The sequence below is a fragment of the Hemicordylus capensis genome, chromosome 1, assembly GCF_027244095.1.
Source record: "Hemicordylus capensis ecotype Gifberg chromosome 1, rHemCap1.1.pri, whole genome shotgun sequence".
In the NCBI taxonomy this organism is placed as follows: Eukaryota; Metazoa; Chordata; class Lepidosauria; order Squamata; family Cordylidae; genus Hemicordylus; species Hemicordylus capensis.
Window position 1 is genome coordinate 194,810,798 of NC_069657.1, and position 15,517 is coordinate 194,826,314.

Sequence of the window (15,517 nt, forward strand, 5' to 3'; positions counted from 1 at the left end):
GCACACACACTTTTGTCAGAAGTACACATGCACTATTAGTCAGGATAGCAGCCACTATATTTCGCATACCCATGTGTTAACAACCCATATCACAGACCAGGCAGCAAACAGCCATATCTCTATTTACATTGTGGAGAAAATAAGATCAACCTTCATTTTCTGTCTGCTTCTCAGCATGCATTTCCAAAAAACATAGTAAGCATCCCTTTCAAAGGAAACCTGCATTTTCAAGTATTGTGCTCTACATTCCAATAACCTGCCATGTAGTTTCATACTGTGAGAAATCTGAGGACTGCACTGAGTCCATGGGAATCCGTTACTAACATGCCACACTCACCTCCAAAGATTGTGAGACCAAATGGGTGCGTCATCTGATTAATGCGTTCAAGTGACCTCCTGTCTAATCCATCAAAGGTGCTGTGTTCAATTTTATCAAAAAAGGCATCCACCCAGTAAAGCCTTAAGGAACTGAAAAGAGTTACAATGTTTTAATTTACATTTTACAGATAGTCCATGTCTCAACAAGCAAATTCTGAAGATATAATCCAAGGAAAATCCATCAAAAGCCCTCATGAAAAGTCCTGTACCTCCCTGCTTTGACTCCACCCCAATCGTAAACACAAAACTGTTCTTCAGAATATTTCACAAGTTCTGTCTCCAAGATCTTAATGTGGCAGTATTTCAGCTTTTTGTAAAGAAAAACAGGTTGTAAACCTGTAACCAATGATCTGGTAGTGATCCATTGCAGTCATAAGAATGGGTTCTGCGCCTGCTTGAGCTTAGCCCCGCCCCCTGCATGTGGTGCACTTGCTTAGTTTGGGCAGGCTGGCGTTTTCTCCTCAGTGCCCGAAGGATTTGGATGCAAGCATCGTATGGAAGCAGTCCACAGTCCAATAAGGTAAGTAGTAATGCATGTTTCATAAACCTATGAATTGTCACTTTACATACTGCAGCGGGGCCGGCAGGAGGGTCTTATGACTGCAATGAATCACTACCAGATCACTGGTTATAGGTAAGTAACCTGTTTATCTGGATCGTGATCCGTTGCAGCCATAAGTATGGGTGACTAACAAGCTGTCAGTCTGGAGGTGGGTGAAGAATATTATGGCAACACTCTTTTGAGTACACCCCTCCTGAAATTGGCCTGAGCTGCACTGGGAAGGTCCAAGGCATAATGCTTGATGAAAGTATGCTCAGAGGACTAGATAGCTGTGGTGCAAATGTCCCTGAGCTTGATGCCAGACATGTGGGTACAGAGGTCACATAAGCCCTGGTCACATAGGCCAGTATGGTCTTAGGGGGCTCCACATTTTGATGTTTGTAGGCCAAAAAGATGAATTCCACTATCGAATGGGAGTCTTTGTCTGGAGATCTGGCAACCTTTCACCTTGCCCTTGTAACCTACAAAGAAGCGCTTTGTCTTTCTATAGGGCTTGGTCAATTTCAAGGAGAAAAGGGGAGTGTGCCTCACATCTAGAGAGTGCAAGGAATGCTCTAGGGCTCTCATTGGATTGCGAAAGAAGATAGGTAATACAATGTCCCTGTTGATGTGGAAGTCAGCAACTATTTTAGGTCTAAATTCAGAGTCTAGATGAAGTACCACCTTGTCGTCATGAAATTTGGTGTAAGGGACGTCAATGCGGAGAGCATTTAATTCACTGACCCTACGAGCTAGTGTTATGGCCAGCAGAAAGGGTGTTTTCAGTGTAACAAGCTTTAGAAGCACTGTTGCCATGGGCTCAAAGGAAGGTTCTGTCAAAGCAGACAAAATAAGGGACAAGCTCCACTATTCAGTAGGCCGTCAAACAGACAGGTAGAGGATGTTAAGCCCTCTTAAGAATTTCTTAGAGTCTGGGTGCGAGTAGACCATCCTCCCATCCCATCCTTGATGTAGGACAGATATAGCAGCCAGATGAACCTTGATAGAAACATTGGCCAACTTTTGTTGTTTCAAGGTCGTAAGGTATCACAGTACCTAGTGACAAGTGGCGAAGTACGGCTGGAAACCATGTCTCTCTGCATACAGCTGAAATCTCTTCCACTTGCTGTTGTAATTCACCCGAGTGGATACTTTATGTTCATTAAGGAGGATATCATTTAGGAGCCTATCTTCCAGGCAGTCAGGTTGAGAGACCTGAGGTCAGGATGATGGATCCTGCTGCCCTCTTGAGTCAGAAGACTTTTGTGTTGAGGTAGATGCCTGTGGCGACCCCTCGACAGTCTGAATGCCTGTTGAAACCATGGCTGTCAAGGCCATCACAGAGCAATCAATATACACTTTGTACCTACCTGCAAGATCTTGGCCAAGACGCTGTTCAATAGAGGACAGGGTGGAAAGTTGTACAGAAACTTCTGACTGCAGTGGAATTGGAAGGCATCTCCTTTGGAGTTGAGGCCAATGCTGGCCCTTGAGCAATATTGGGGGCACTTCTTGTTCGTTGTTGTGGCAAACAAATCAATCTCTGGGGTTCCCAAAGCTCAGAAAATTGGCCGAAGATATGCCCAATTGATTTTGCACTCGTGCTGACGAAGAAGGAGTTGCAACCTGCTGAGGTGATCCGCCAGAATGTTGTCCACACCCTTGATGTGGATGGCACTCAGGGTCATTTGTTGAGCCCGGTTCCAAATCCGCAGGCTTAGCAAGCACAGGGAACAGGAGACGGGCCCTCCCTGCCGGTGCCGGTTTAGATATGTAATTGCTGTAGTGTTGTCTAGGCTGATCTGTACAACCTTGCCAGCAAGTGACAGTTGAAAGGACTTGAGGGCCTGGAACACAGCCAGCAGTTCTAGGAAGTTGGTGTGCATTTGACATTGACTTGGGACCACAGTCCTTGAGCATGAAGGTTTCCGCAGTGTGCCCCCACCACCAGCTCTTCATGGAGCATCTGTTGTGACCCTGGTGGATGGTTGGGGTACTTGGAAGGGTACCCCCTTGAGCTGGTTGGTCTCTTTCATCCACCACTGGAGTGAGATCAGGATAAGGTCTGGAATCATCAACCACATTTGGGCGCTGTCTACGTTGGGTTTGAAGACTGACAGAAACCAAAGTTGCAGCCATCGTAGACACAGCCTGGCAAAGTGAATAGTGGAATTGCATGAGGCCCAGTAACCTCTGTATTTTGTGTGCCTTCTGTTTGCAGTGCTCCAGGAAAGGCGATATCAGGTCTCTGATCCACAAGAAACAACCCATGGGCAGAAATACACATTGTGTGTTCAAATCGAGTATGGACCCAATGTAAGCAATGAGCTCTACCAGTCGATGGTTGGACTTTGTCCAGTTGACCTAGATGCCTAGGTCCTCCAGAAGGTGTAGCACTGTAATGACATGTGAAGATAACTGGTGCTCTATGCTTCCTGTTAGGAGCCAGTCGTCAAGAAATGGAAACAGAACTACCCCGTGACTGGAGGTGTGCCACGATCACAGCCATGCACTTGGTGAACACACAGGGTGCCGTGGCCAGTCAGAATGGAAAAATGTTGTACTGAAAAACTTGGTAACCCACCATGAAGTGGAGGTACTGTCTGTGATTTTGTTGGATCTCGATATGAAAATATGCAGCCCGGAGAGCCAACATTACAAACCACTACTCCCTGTGAAGGAGAGGAAGGATGCTCTGTAACGTTATCATGTGAAATTTGCGTATGTCCACATGACAATTTAATTGTCAGAGATCCATAATCAGTTGTAGGCCTCTGTCCCATTTCAGGACCTGAAAGTAGCGGGAGTAACAACCCCGCCACTGCACTGAACAGGGGATATTGCCCCTTTGTCCAAGAGAGATTGAACTTCTTCTATCAGAAGAGGAGATGCTGGGGTATACTTGATGCCGCTGAAAGGTGGCTGGGACAAGAATTCGATCATGTAGCCCATCTGGACTATCTGTAAGACCCAGTGGTCCCAAGTTATGTTAGCCAAAGTTAGCCATGCTGAGGAATGACTTGCCAGACTGATGTTAGGGGTGGCTATGATGGAAAGTAGCAGCAGAGTCGATGGGAGTGACTCTTGAACTATGGCATCCGGTGGACTGTCCTGGAAATCAAGATGCTGCTTGCCAATGTCGGTGGTTTGGGGGCAAGAGTTCTAGGTGCCCCTCATCTTCTGATTATAAGGCTTTCTGTTAAAATGCTGGTACGGTTCACAAAAGTCCCATTTGTCTGTCTGTCTATAAGCATCTTGTCTCCTGCCAAACTGGTGGTATTTGGAAATATAAGGCTGCGAAGAGGTTGAAAAGGTCTGTGCTGTAAACTTGGACTTCTTAATAGATTCCATGGTGGTATCCATAGTCTCATAGAAAAGACCCTTCCCATCAAAGGGTAGATTTTCCATGCAATCCTTCATATCTGGCTGAAGTGCCGTGGCACGAAGCCAAGCGTGCCTACGTAATGTGATGGCAGTAGTCATTGTGCGAGATTCAGTCTCCACCAAGTGCTTAGCATTGCTGAGCTGTTGCCTGGTCAGGAGGGTAACCTTAAAATAGATATCATTAAATTTTGCAAGGAATTCCTCTGGGGAAAGATCATTTTGTTCTTGATGCAACTCATCCTAAAGGGAGTGGCTATATTTCGCAAAACAGGCAGTATAGTTAGCCCCAAAGTGTCCAATTTACATCCTTCTTTATCCCCCAGTGTAGTGTGACTCCTGCCAGTCTTGGATGACAAAGCACAGTCCACCACAATAGAGTTGGGTGAAGGGTGTTTTAGTAGAAAATCATTGTCATCTTCCTGGATTCTGTATAAGTTTTCTCAATGTTTGGAGGTTGTTGCAGAGGTTTGAAGAGTTGTCCACACTGACTTTGCAGCTGTGGAAATTACTGGCAGAACTGGCAGGTGTACTGGCTGAGTTGGGGCCGCTGAAGTGAAAAAATTGTAGACGGGGTCGTCTACATCCTGAGCTGCCTTCTTCAACTGTAGAAATAGAGCAGAGGCCATCTACAGAGGCCATGCTTATGATAAGATCGCATCTCCTCATTAGGAAATACGTTATTGCTCAGCAGCACCTTAATGGGGGATGGGTCATCAGGATGCTCTGAAGAGGTTGTTTCGCTGGAAGATGAATCAGACTTGTAATCATCTGTCAAGATGACAGTACAGGGTCCTGAAGGGATAGATCCTTATTCTTAGGTACTTTCTGTGTTGTAGCAGAAGTGGAAAGCATTATCGTTTGCGTAGGTTGAGACTTTTGAGGACGTGGTCTCAGCATATCAACAGTTTGTGTTTCTATGCATGTCATAACAGGGCGCTGTTAGGTATCAAGGGATCCTTTTCCGTTCTCGGAGGAGTGACTTGCGTCGACATTGAGATACTTATTGAGGATGGAAAAGGTAGAGGCGTGACTTGCGTCAACATTGAGATTGCGACAGGTTTCAGCAACTCTGGTAGAGGAGTCATCTGTGTAACAGTAGGGACCATCAACACAGAGAATTGGTGAGTTTCCCAGAGTCTATAGTCCTGATAGTTGGAGGGGAGTCTCAAGGGACTACACTCGGTCTGCGAGGCATCACTTCCTCCCGGTGTTTGAGTCAAGCCTTGAGTGGACACATAGTCAGTAGGTTGTTTCCATGGGTGAGGACAAGTTCGCGCTTGAAATGGTTGAAAAGTTGACAGTGACGAGTGGACGGGAATTCTAGCCTGAGATGGCAAGGTTCCCGGAGCTCTCAGTATTGATAAGGTCATGCCCTCCTCATCGATGTCGAGACCTTGGCTTAAAAATCCGTAGAAGGTCGAGGCTGACAGGGAGTTTTCAGTGGAATCCAGAATGTGGAGCAAATGTTGTGCAGCCCCCTGTTCTAAATCAAGTTCAGTATCGTCAGCCATTTCAAAAAAAAAACCCTGGAGAAGTTGTAGCCCAAAGGAGACACTGGGCACGGAGTTTTTCAGAGTGTTTGCATCAGAGTCACAGCAGGCAATAGGAAGCAATCACGGCCTTGAGCGGTCAGCATCGAAGTCAAAGTCGAGAGCATCAGTGTCATGGCTGAACGTTGAGCCATCGAAGAGGGAGAGTCGAGCATCACAACGTCCGGTGTTAAAGGGTGAGACTGGGAGGCGCTGCTTGAGACCGATTGCAGGGTCGTCAGTTAAGGAGTCGCCCGTGTGGAATGGTCTCAGTCAGTCTTGGAGCCCTTGTCACAGCGTTCCTTGGGGAGTGGCTCTCCTTCGGCATCAGCCATCCGCTGTTGGGACTTACAGTATGCCGTTTTCAGTGAGTCGAAAAAAGGTGCTGACATGGAAGTTGAGGCGAGCACCGTCGAGGTTTTAGACTGCATCAAGGAAGATCCTGACATCGACCGACATGGATCTCTATGTTGATGGTATGGGGGCATCCACCAGAGACCCTGGCATCGGCATCCTAGGGCACAAGGCATCATCGTATAAAGCGGCCTGCAAACGAAGGGATCTGTTCTTCCTTGTTTGGTGGAGAAGGTGAGGCCAATTCTTAAAGTAGAAGTATTGTGGCCCTCAACAAGACATAATAAACAGAGCTCATGGTTGTCCGCTGTGGGGAGTTTAGAGTTACAACGGACACAACACTTGAATGTTTAATTTTTCTTCACAATAATAGGGCACAGAAAAATAGGTACTCAAGTTAGTGGGCTATCCGGGCAGAGATCGATAACACAGTCTGAAGTCGTTAGCTGAAAAGTCCTGCAGATAGTTAGCCAAGTTGAAATCGTAAAGTGCAAAAATTGTCAGGTCCGTTCCGAGGTCAAAATAATTTTAACAGTCCATTTTATATCTTTTCTCACAATACAGGAAGTCGTCCCAAGGAGCTAGAAGTCCAAGGTGCCAACAAAATGGCAGTCAGAAAGGCACTGAGGAGAAAACACTAGCCTGCCCAAACTAAGCAAGTGCACCACATGCAGGGGCAGTGCTAAGTGCTTCAAGGAGCTAGTCAGTTCTGCCCGAATGGTCCCGTGCAGGCACAGAACCCATTCTTATGGCTGCAACGGATCACGATTCAGACCTAAAAACCATTGCAGCTTTATAACAAAGTAGCCTATAAACATTTTAACATTACAATCTTCTTGCTGCATTCACTCTCCCAGGAAAAGTACTGCTGCAAAGTCCACTGACTGCTGAACATCTGCTCAGAAAACCTTGTCTTGGTTATCTTTCTTACCTCCAATCAATTGCTAAACCATTAGGCCAGCCAAGTGTTGTATTCACAATTGATAAGGCATGAGATCCATCACTCCAAGCTCTCATAATCTTTGCAGGGCGGAACCAATCTGTCCAGAATATATATCTGAAAGTGAAAAGCAAATGCATCAAATGCATAAATGGTAATCAAAATGCTATTCATTGCCCCCTTAAAAGAGACCATCAGTATAAATGCCCAGATCCCAAACCAAAAGCTGTCTTTATAGATTTTAACTTATAAGCCTATAAACAGGGTTCCCCACCACCACAACTTCTGCTAATAAATCTCATACAGTGTCTAGTGACTTTAGATACTTCATACATATTCTAAGTTGCTCTTTATACTTCTATGTTTGCTTGAGACTATTTATTCATTATCTGCAACCAAACCTGAACTGAAATTAACACTTCATAAATTATTATCGTAAGTGCTCTGCCACTTATTAAGTGCTTAACATTTATTAATGCTAGCTTGCTTTATTCATTCATTCATTCATTCATTTATTTAGCACTTATTAAGTGCTTAGCATTTAATAATGTTAGTTGCTACTACTGCATCTTTTCAAATAGGATGGCAGAAACTATATTCATCCAGAAATCAAATTTGTTTCTTCTTTAAAATGAAAGTAATCAGTTTCACTAATGAAAGTGTAACTTTTTCCATATACATTTTAATCTCATTTAGGAAATGCAACAGACAAATAGATGTTAGCCATATTTTTATGGCTCAAGTATTCTCCCTCCCAAATCTTTTACAGTAAACAAAATCTTTATTGTTCAGTGTAACTGATATGTTCACAGTTAACAACACGGGGCAAAAAAGGGAGATGGGGAGGAAGTCCTTTCCACAGAAAATCCCAAGCTAGGAAATGTTAGAACAGGGGTGTAATTAGCCTCTCACTCGAGGTGAGTGGAAATTGCGCCCACCCATATAACTGAGTGGCAGGTGAGGGATCCCCAGTCAGGAGAAACAGCATGATAATGAAATCCGCATGGCCTTTGGATACTGAAATGATGGGACTTTTTTTTTCTTCTATAGAGGAAAAATACCAGGTCAGAACTGAATGTTGAGGGCAGGTAAATGAAAGCCATGCTGTAACACTCCTCAAATGGAATTATTTATATGATGACACTATACAGATAACAGCAACCCCTAGGCTGTGATAAACTGTTTTCCAATCCAAAAAAAGAGCACCGAAGAAACACTTCTTGGTTTTTATAGATAATTCTGCTGAATACCCCTTTTGTGCTGATTTAGTACCACCTTGTGTTTTGCTCTGGATGATGTAACTGGGGCCAGAACAACACAAAAAAAAAAAGTATTTTAGATGGGGAAAGAGGCCCTTGGGCTGAACATGCCACTCAGCAGGCTTAAAATACAAAATCCATTTTTAAAAAATCGATGTTCAAAAAACTGCAAAAAGCTAGGGGGCCAAATTACAGATTCATAAATACTATGGGGTACTTTAGCCTAGAACACTATCTCGTCAGAATGTGGGAGTGAGTTGAATGCATGTTTGAATGCTTTCTCACATTAAAAAACATCCTCCAGGCACATGGAAAACTACCACACATAAGGTGGCAGCCTAGGTTAGAAATGGTTTCTCTAGAACTCAAGCTTTTCACCATGAGAAGACTGTGGACACTGGGAGCATTCAAACACATAATGCCCCACCCTCACTCCATAGAGTTGGGATTGCAGGAAGAATATCTCACATGGTGTTTCTGATACTTGGCACAGCTCTGAGACTTACCCAATAACAGGGTGAACCACTATTGAACGAGGATTATTCAGATTCTGGACAATAGCTCGCCTTGATTTATCAGCCAGCCTCATGACACTAATACTCCTATAGCGAGGGTCTGTCCAGTAGAGATTCTTTGATATCCAATCAAAAGCCAAATCTTCAACTCCTTCTACTCTGTTGGATGCAAGGATTTCCCTGCCTAGGATTTTGAAAAATGCATAGAAAAATAGCAATAGAAAAGAGATAACTGATTATTTTGCTCACCAGGCATCTTTTTTAAATGTAAGCTATCTGTGATGTATGTTAATCAACTTAAGTCAATATAGCCCTATCTCCTATCTAGAAGGGGCCTGGGGGGGGGGCACAGCTCAGTGATAGATCACTGCAGAAGGCCCCAGGTTCAACCCCTAACATTTCCAGTTAAATCAGTCAAATGTAGCAGGGCTGCACAAGACCACAAGAAGGGCTGCAGGTCAGAGAAGACAGTACTGGGCTAATGGCTTGATTCTCTGTAATGCAGCTTCATATGTAGATACAGCAAAGCTATAAAAATGAGAGTTGTTCAAAATGCTTTCTTAAATAACAGGCTGTCTACCATCATCCCACCTGCTTCCTCAAAACAGCAATTCTTCTTAGTAGATTGATTCAATATGCTCTGTCTCCCAGCTCCCCTTTCTGAATAATAAAATAGAATTGCATCCTCCTAAACTGTATACAGGAAGACAGAAATGGATCCTTTGCCCAATCATGAAATATTAGTCTGATTCACATAATCGTGAAAGGGAGGGTAAATTATGGGCTACCCACATTTTAATGCTTGTGTGAACTTGCAAAAATCCCTCCAGCCCAGGTTCCTCAAACCAGGGTAACTCAGACTCTCTACCCTGCTTGTAACCAAGGTAAGAGGAAAAGAGAGCCCTCTTCTGACTGTCTATTCTCTTTGCTCTTCTTCAGTCTAACAGTAGTCAGCTGTGGCTACACAGAGCACTCTAAGGCTAGTCTCATGATCGAGCATGCAGGTGGGGAGAAAGGCAGGGAGGAACCCACCTTCCTTCCAGACAATCATGAATATGTTGCTGGGAGCACAGTGTGCACTCCCAGATGATCTGCACTGCTCCAAGAAGCATGGGTCTCTGGAGACTGGGTCAATGCATCCCAGACTCTGGATATCCCACAATGCATCACATAGTGAGCACTGAAGGATGCTCCATGTGGTGCATTGGAGAACACCCCTGTGAGACAGGCACTCCAGGCGCCTGTCTCTGTGTATCCTCCGGCTGCGTGCAGCCCGAGCATACACATGACACATACAAAATGTAGGGGAGAAAGCACCAGGTAGGGCTTCCCTCACTTGGGTAGGGCTGCTTGTGTGCATAACCTCTCTATGTTCCTGATGCTTGAGCCGCTTCAGCAGGAATGGAACAGCCTCCTGCTCCTCATGCCAATCAGAATGCAGCTGCTGATGTCATGAGGCTTTGCACTCTACTGGCAGTGCAAAGCATGCTGGGATGGTCTGCAAGGCCTGGAGGAATTTCCATGCTTGTAGCTCCAGATTTCAACAATGCCTGGCTTGATTGTATGTTTCCTAGGTTTGCTGACCCAAACAGAGGTTCTGCTTGCATGCTGCAACTACAGTACGATCTCCTCTGCCTGCCAACCCCAAACAATATTGTGTACAGATCTGTTAAGTGGTTGACATCCAGTCTAAATTACTCACGAGTAGTCCCAATTAAAATGTAACAAGTCAGTCATGATTAATTTGTCACACTAATTTCAGTGGGGCTACTCATGTGTAATTTAGTCAGGATAGCAGTCAACATGAAGAGAACATTATCCCATTGTTTCCCTTCAGCAGACACTGAGACAGACAGGCCAGGAAAATAAAAACAAAGACATTTGCTTCATACCTGTCCCATCCGTTTTTTGCTTATATATTATATCTTTGGTTGTGTCTGAAAAGAAGATGGTGTCCTCCTGTGCATGAAAGTCAATGCCAACAAAGTAAGATGGGCTCCCTGTCACAGGAATGATCACATCTTCCTGGGTGGAAAGATTGAATGGGATTCCACGCACGGCTAGCTGAGATGAAAAGAGCAAAAACTGTTGCACAGCTGTAAGAGAAACGGGACAAAAGTTGAGTTTACTTCATTTAAAGTTCTACTGAACCTAAAATGATAATTTTTGGAAGTGACACTTCTTACATTTAATTTCGGAGAAAAATAGCTATGATCAATACAAGGATGGTACTGAAAAAAGATAAACTGAATTAAAAATGAAAGGGGAGAGACCATTACAATAAGCACAAGAAGGCACACGTAGCAACCTTACTGAAGGTCTGAATCTGGTTGGTGCCTGGATGGGATACTGCCTGGGAACCCTACTGATGTCATCTTATGGAAGAAGGTGGAATGTATGTGTAATGAATGAATGAATGAATGAATGAACTACTGCCTTTTCAACCCAGGCCTGGAATTTTGTATCCTGCACCAAGTGACAGAACCCATTACATGTCTGAGGCTACAGTCCTAAATACTTTTGAGGGAGTAAGCCCCATTGAGAACAATGGGACTTGCTTCTGAACAGACATGCTAAGACTGCATTACAAACCTCACTGGCCCACGGGTTCTGCAGTGTAACTCAGGAGATTCTGAGCCGTCCGTGCTGCTGTGGGCTCCTATGGAAGCATCCACAGTCTTGCACAAGAATACAGATACTGAAAGCAGTGTGCCTGCACTTCAGAAATGCTAACTACATTATCTCCAATGTGCACTACTTTTAAGTATTTGCAAAGACCGTTGGAGCTTCCTCATGAGCCCATAGCAGCGCAGGTAGCTAAGAACTGCCCGTGTTATGCTGTGGAATACATGGGCCCCTGAAATTAGTGTGAAATCTCTGATATCATTGGCTGACATTTTGACTATTGGAACACCAGTTCAACAGGAGAAGCACCAGTGCTTTTGAAGAGTTCCAGACAAATGCAGCACTAGTGCTAGTGTGTGGCTGGGGATTGTAGTCACCTCCCCTCACCCAGGAGGGGTGAAGCTCCCTGTGTCACCCATACATATGTCCTGAAAGCTGTGCAACCTTCAGAGACCTATTTTGGGGTGGCACATAGCACTTCCTGGGGAAGGGGAGGTCATCAAAATTTGCCCCCATCACTGAACCAGCAGTGGAGCCAAGTTAGTTGAACTTTTCAGAAATAACAATGCTTTCCCATTGTACTGGTGCTTCATTAGTCAGGATGTCAGCCACTGAGATTTAGACGTAGCTCAAAATTTCTAGATTGTACCCATCATCTTTAAAGTCATCCACTGCTGAAGCTCCTTAAGATCTGACAAACACTGTACAAAAAGCGTTAGCTAATGAAAGAAGCTATTGCTGATCTAGCAACCCCTACTAAGAACTCCTAGGATATCTATCTATCTATCTATCTGTCTATCTACTGCCTGATATGTGTATCTCTAGGCAGTATATACAATTTAAAACAACAAATATAAGAATAAGATCAATTCAAACAAGTTCGCAGAATAAAAAAAGTTAAAAGAAGTTCACAGAATAAAAAAAATTAAAACAATTTCATGGAATAAAAACAGTTTAAAATCAATTTCAGTTAAAAGCCTGAGAAAACAGATGTGTCATAAAAACAGCCCTGCTGGATCAGGGTCAAGGCCTATGTAGTCCAGCATCCTGTCTCACACAGTGGTCCACCAGATGCCTCTGGGAAGCCCACAAGCAAGAGGTGAGGGCATGCCCTCTCTCCTGCTATTACGCCCCTGCAACTGGTGTTCAGAAGCATCTTGCCTCTGAGACGAGTGGTGGCCTATAGCCACCAGACTAGTAGCCATTGATAGACCTGTCCTCCAAGAATTTGTCTAAGCCCCTTTTAAAGCCATACAAGCTAGTGGCCATCACAACATCCTGTGGCAGAGAATTCCATAGATTATTTATGTGCTATCTTGAGGGTCTTCCTAAAAGCAAAAGGAGATGGATATCATGTCTGAAAACAGAAATCAGGACTTACAAAGACACAACAGCTTCTGACCATGTAGCTGTTTATGATTCCTGAACAGGATGATTTCCCCCAATTCAACATGACAATAAGAAAGCCACATAGGAAACTATTGGTTAAGGCTAAAGGAAATATGAAATCTGATATATAAATTAATAAGTCAGGACAGATATTAATTGTGTAGATCCCCTCAGTGTTTCCATAGGTGTCTGTGCATGCATTTTATTATCCTCCTGAGCCCATTTCACACTATATGTGACAAGACATATTTCCAGAGTGTTGACTGTGTTACCAATGGAAGTAGCACAATGTAAGTGCTAATGTGCTGTGTTAAGGAAATTAGCAACAGCCCACCTCTGGGGCTGCCTTTACATGCCCAGAAGCTTGCTAATGCCAAAGATTCACTGCACAGAATGTCAGCCAATGCTCTCTACTGTAAGGAGAGGCTAAGGAGAAAAGGTAGCTATACAACCTTCCACAAAAGTGTTACTTTAAAAAGTCAACATGAGTCTTTACCAATGCAACGCCGTCCATCTGTGTGTAAGTCAAAGCCCAGCATGCATTTGCAGCGATAGCCAAGACCATCGTTATCTGTTTTGTGACTGAGGACACAGATCTGCTCACAGCCTCCATTATTACCACCACAGGGATTTGTTACTGAAAAACAATACAGTTATAAATCTGTTACTAAAAGCAACACAATGATTATAAGTTTGTTTTATATCAAGAAAATTTGGGTTTCCATCATTTTCCCCTCTGTATCCCCCTGCAGAAGTCTGAAGTAACTGTTGTTAACAAAGACAGAATAAAGTTTTCTGAGCCATTTTTTTCTGGCTTGTGCATCTGATTAGGGATATATTCAGCAGCAAGCAGTTCTGAGCTATATAAAGATAAATGTATACTATTATCTGAAAGGACAAACCTGGATCTAAAGTTATGTTCTGCTTTAAAAACAGTAATTTAGAAAGAATTCATTGTTTAAGGATGTCAATATTACCCAAAGTTAACTTTACATTTTGCGTCATACCAGTTTTACTCCGGGAGGGAAACTTTTAAGGGAGTTTAATTCGAAACAATTACAAATTTATTTGGCTACAAAAAGCTATGAGAGAATCTTAAAACAGCACAAGATTCTTGGCAAAATGGAGGCTGCGGAATTCCAGACCTTTCGCTCTTCTATCACACTGCCAGACTTGCTTGTATTTCAGATTGGCTCCGAGATGGAGGTGACCAAACAAGTAACAACACTGAATAAACTTTTTAAAAGATGCCTTTATATTCACTTTTATATAAAGCGAAGGAAAGGAAAAAACAATCGTTATTTGACCAAAATAATTTTATCACTAATGCTTTACTAAACTCTTGGGATTACTAAACAGACACAAGATTACTCCTACCATTCCCTCGCTGTCCTCAGTGGGGACACAGATTTTCAATGTATATCATTTATGTTCAGTGTCCAGGACTGTCGACCCTCACTCAATATGGCAGCTCGCCAGATGACTCACCCACCCCCAAAGCCAGCAGGGAAGGAAAAGACAGTATGAGGGATCTTCAGCTCCATGACTTAACCAAGGCTCTTCAACAGCTGGGCCCATGTTCAGGTAAGTAACACCCAGTGGCTATGGTGATTAGTATGCTGCATTGCTACTGTAAAAGGCTGGATATCTCACAGGCAGGGGTGTAGAGAATTTTGTGGGTGTCCGGGGACAAAGTCTGACCAGCGGCTCCCCCACCCCGCCCCCCGGCAGTGTCCGCTCTAAGGCGTGCACACATGGCAGCACTCACAAGTTTTTTGCTGTCCACTCAGTTAATTTTAGATCACACTCAGGTTGAATCAGGAAAGCCCCATTCCGAATGCATGTGTGCACACACTGCCTTGATACTCTCGCCAAGAACAAAACTGCACACACACTGCCCCCCGGGTGTTCTTTCACGTGCACCCCAAGCCACACACCCTGCATCTGATGTCAGACGCAAGAGGGGTGGGGCCAGTGCAGAGAACAGGGCTGTCACAGCCCTGGCATCGTTTCATTTCTCCTGTCCATGGTTGGTAAAATTGCTGAAAGGGCGATTCCAGCTATTCCACCAACTGCTGATGGGGAAATGAGGAATTGAAACTATGTCGGGGCTGTGACAGCCCTAGTCCCACCCCTCTTGCGCCTGACGTCAGATGCAGGGGAGGGACAATGCCCTGGGGTGGGGGGGAGGAAAGTCAATCCCTCCCCAGCCAGCATGAAACGCTGGCTGGAGAGGAGAGGGGTGTGCCTCACACTTACAGCCAGTGAATGGTTTGCTTGCCAGCTGAGTGCAGGAGGGGGCAAGGGGGCTCCCTGGCCGAAAGTGAGGGGAGCCGAAGGTGAGGGGGCTGACCTTTAGGGCTGGGGGACAATTGTCCCCCCTTACTCAATGATCACTACGCCTCTGCTCACAGGAGAGCAGAGGACGTTTCGTACCTGTGTGGCCTGTGTTTTATATTGCCAGTGGGAGGAGGCTGAGAAGGAGATAGGGTTGGTGGCTTGGCTCCCAGAAGAAGAATAAGCTGAGGGAGCTGAAGTGGAGGAGGAGGAGGAGGATTCTGGTGTTGTTTAACCACCTCCACTCCCTGAACTGAGATCAAAGG

At 44.5% G+C, this 15,517-nt stretch overlaps 1 protein-coding gene across 1 annotated transcript in view; it reads right to left on the reverse strand.

The window, feature by feature from the left end:
* Positions 1 to 15,517, reverse strand: part of LRP2 (LDL receptor related protein 2) — a 233,622-nt gene that overhangs the window by 130,008 nt on the left and 88,097 nt on the right. Inside the window, exons 15-19 of the mRNA XM_053284455.1 lie at positions 13,411 to 13,551; positions 10,793 to 10,996; positions 8,892 to 9,084; positions 7,118 to 7,243; positions 338 to 468 (exon numbers count right to left, since the gene is read on the reverse strand). Of these exons, the coding sequence (XP_053140430.1) occupies positions 338 to 468; positions 7,118 to 7,243; positions 8,892 to 9,084; positions 10,793 to 10,996; positions 13,411 to 13,551 (795 nt within the window). The remainder of the gene's footprint in view (positions 1 to 337; positions 469 to 7,117; positions 7,244 to 8,891; positions 9,085 to 10,792; positions 10,997 to 13,410; positions 13,552 to 15,517) is intronic.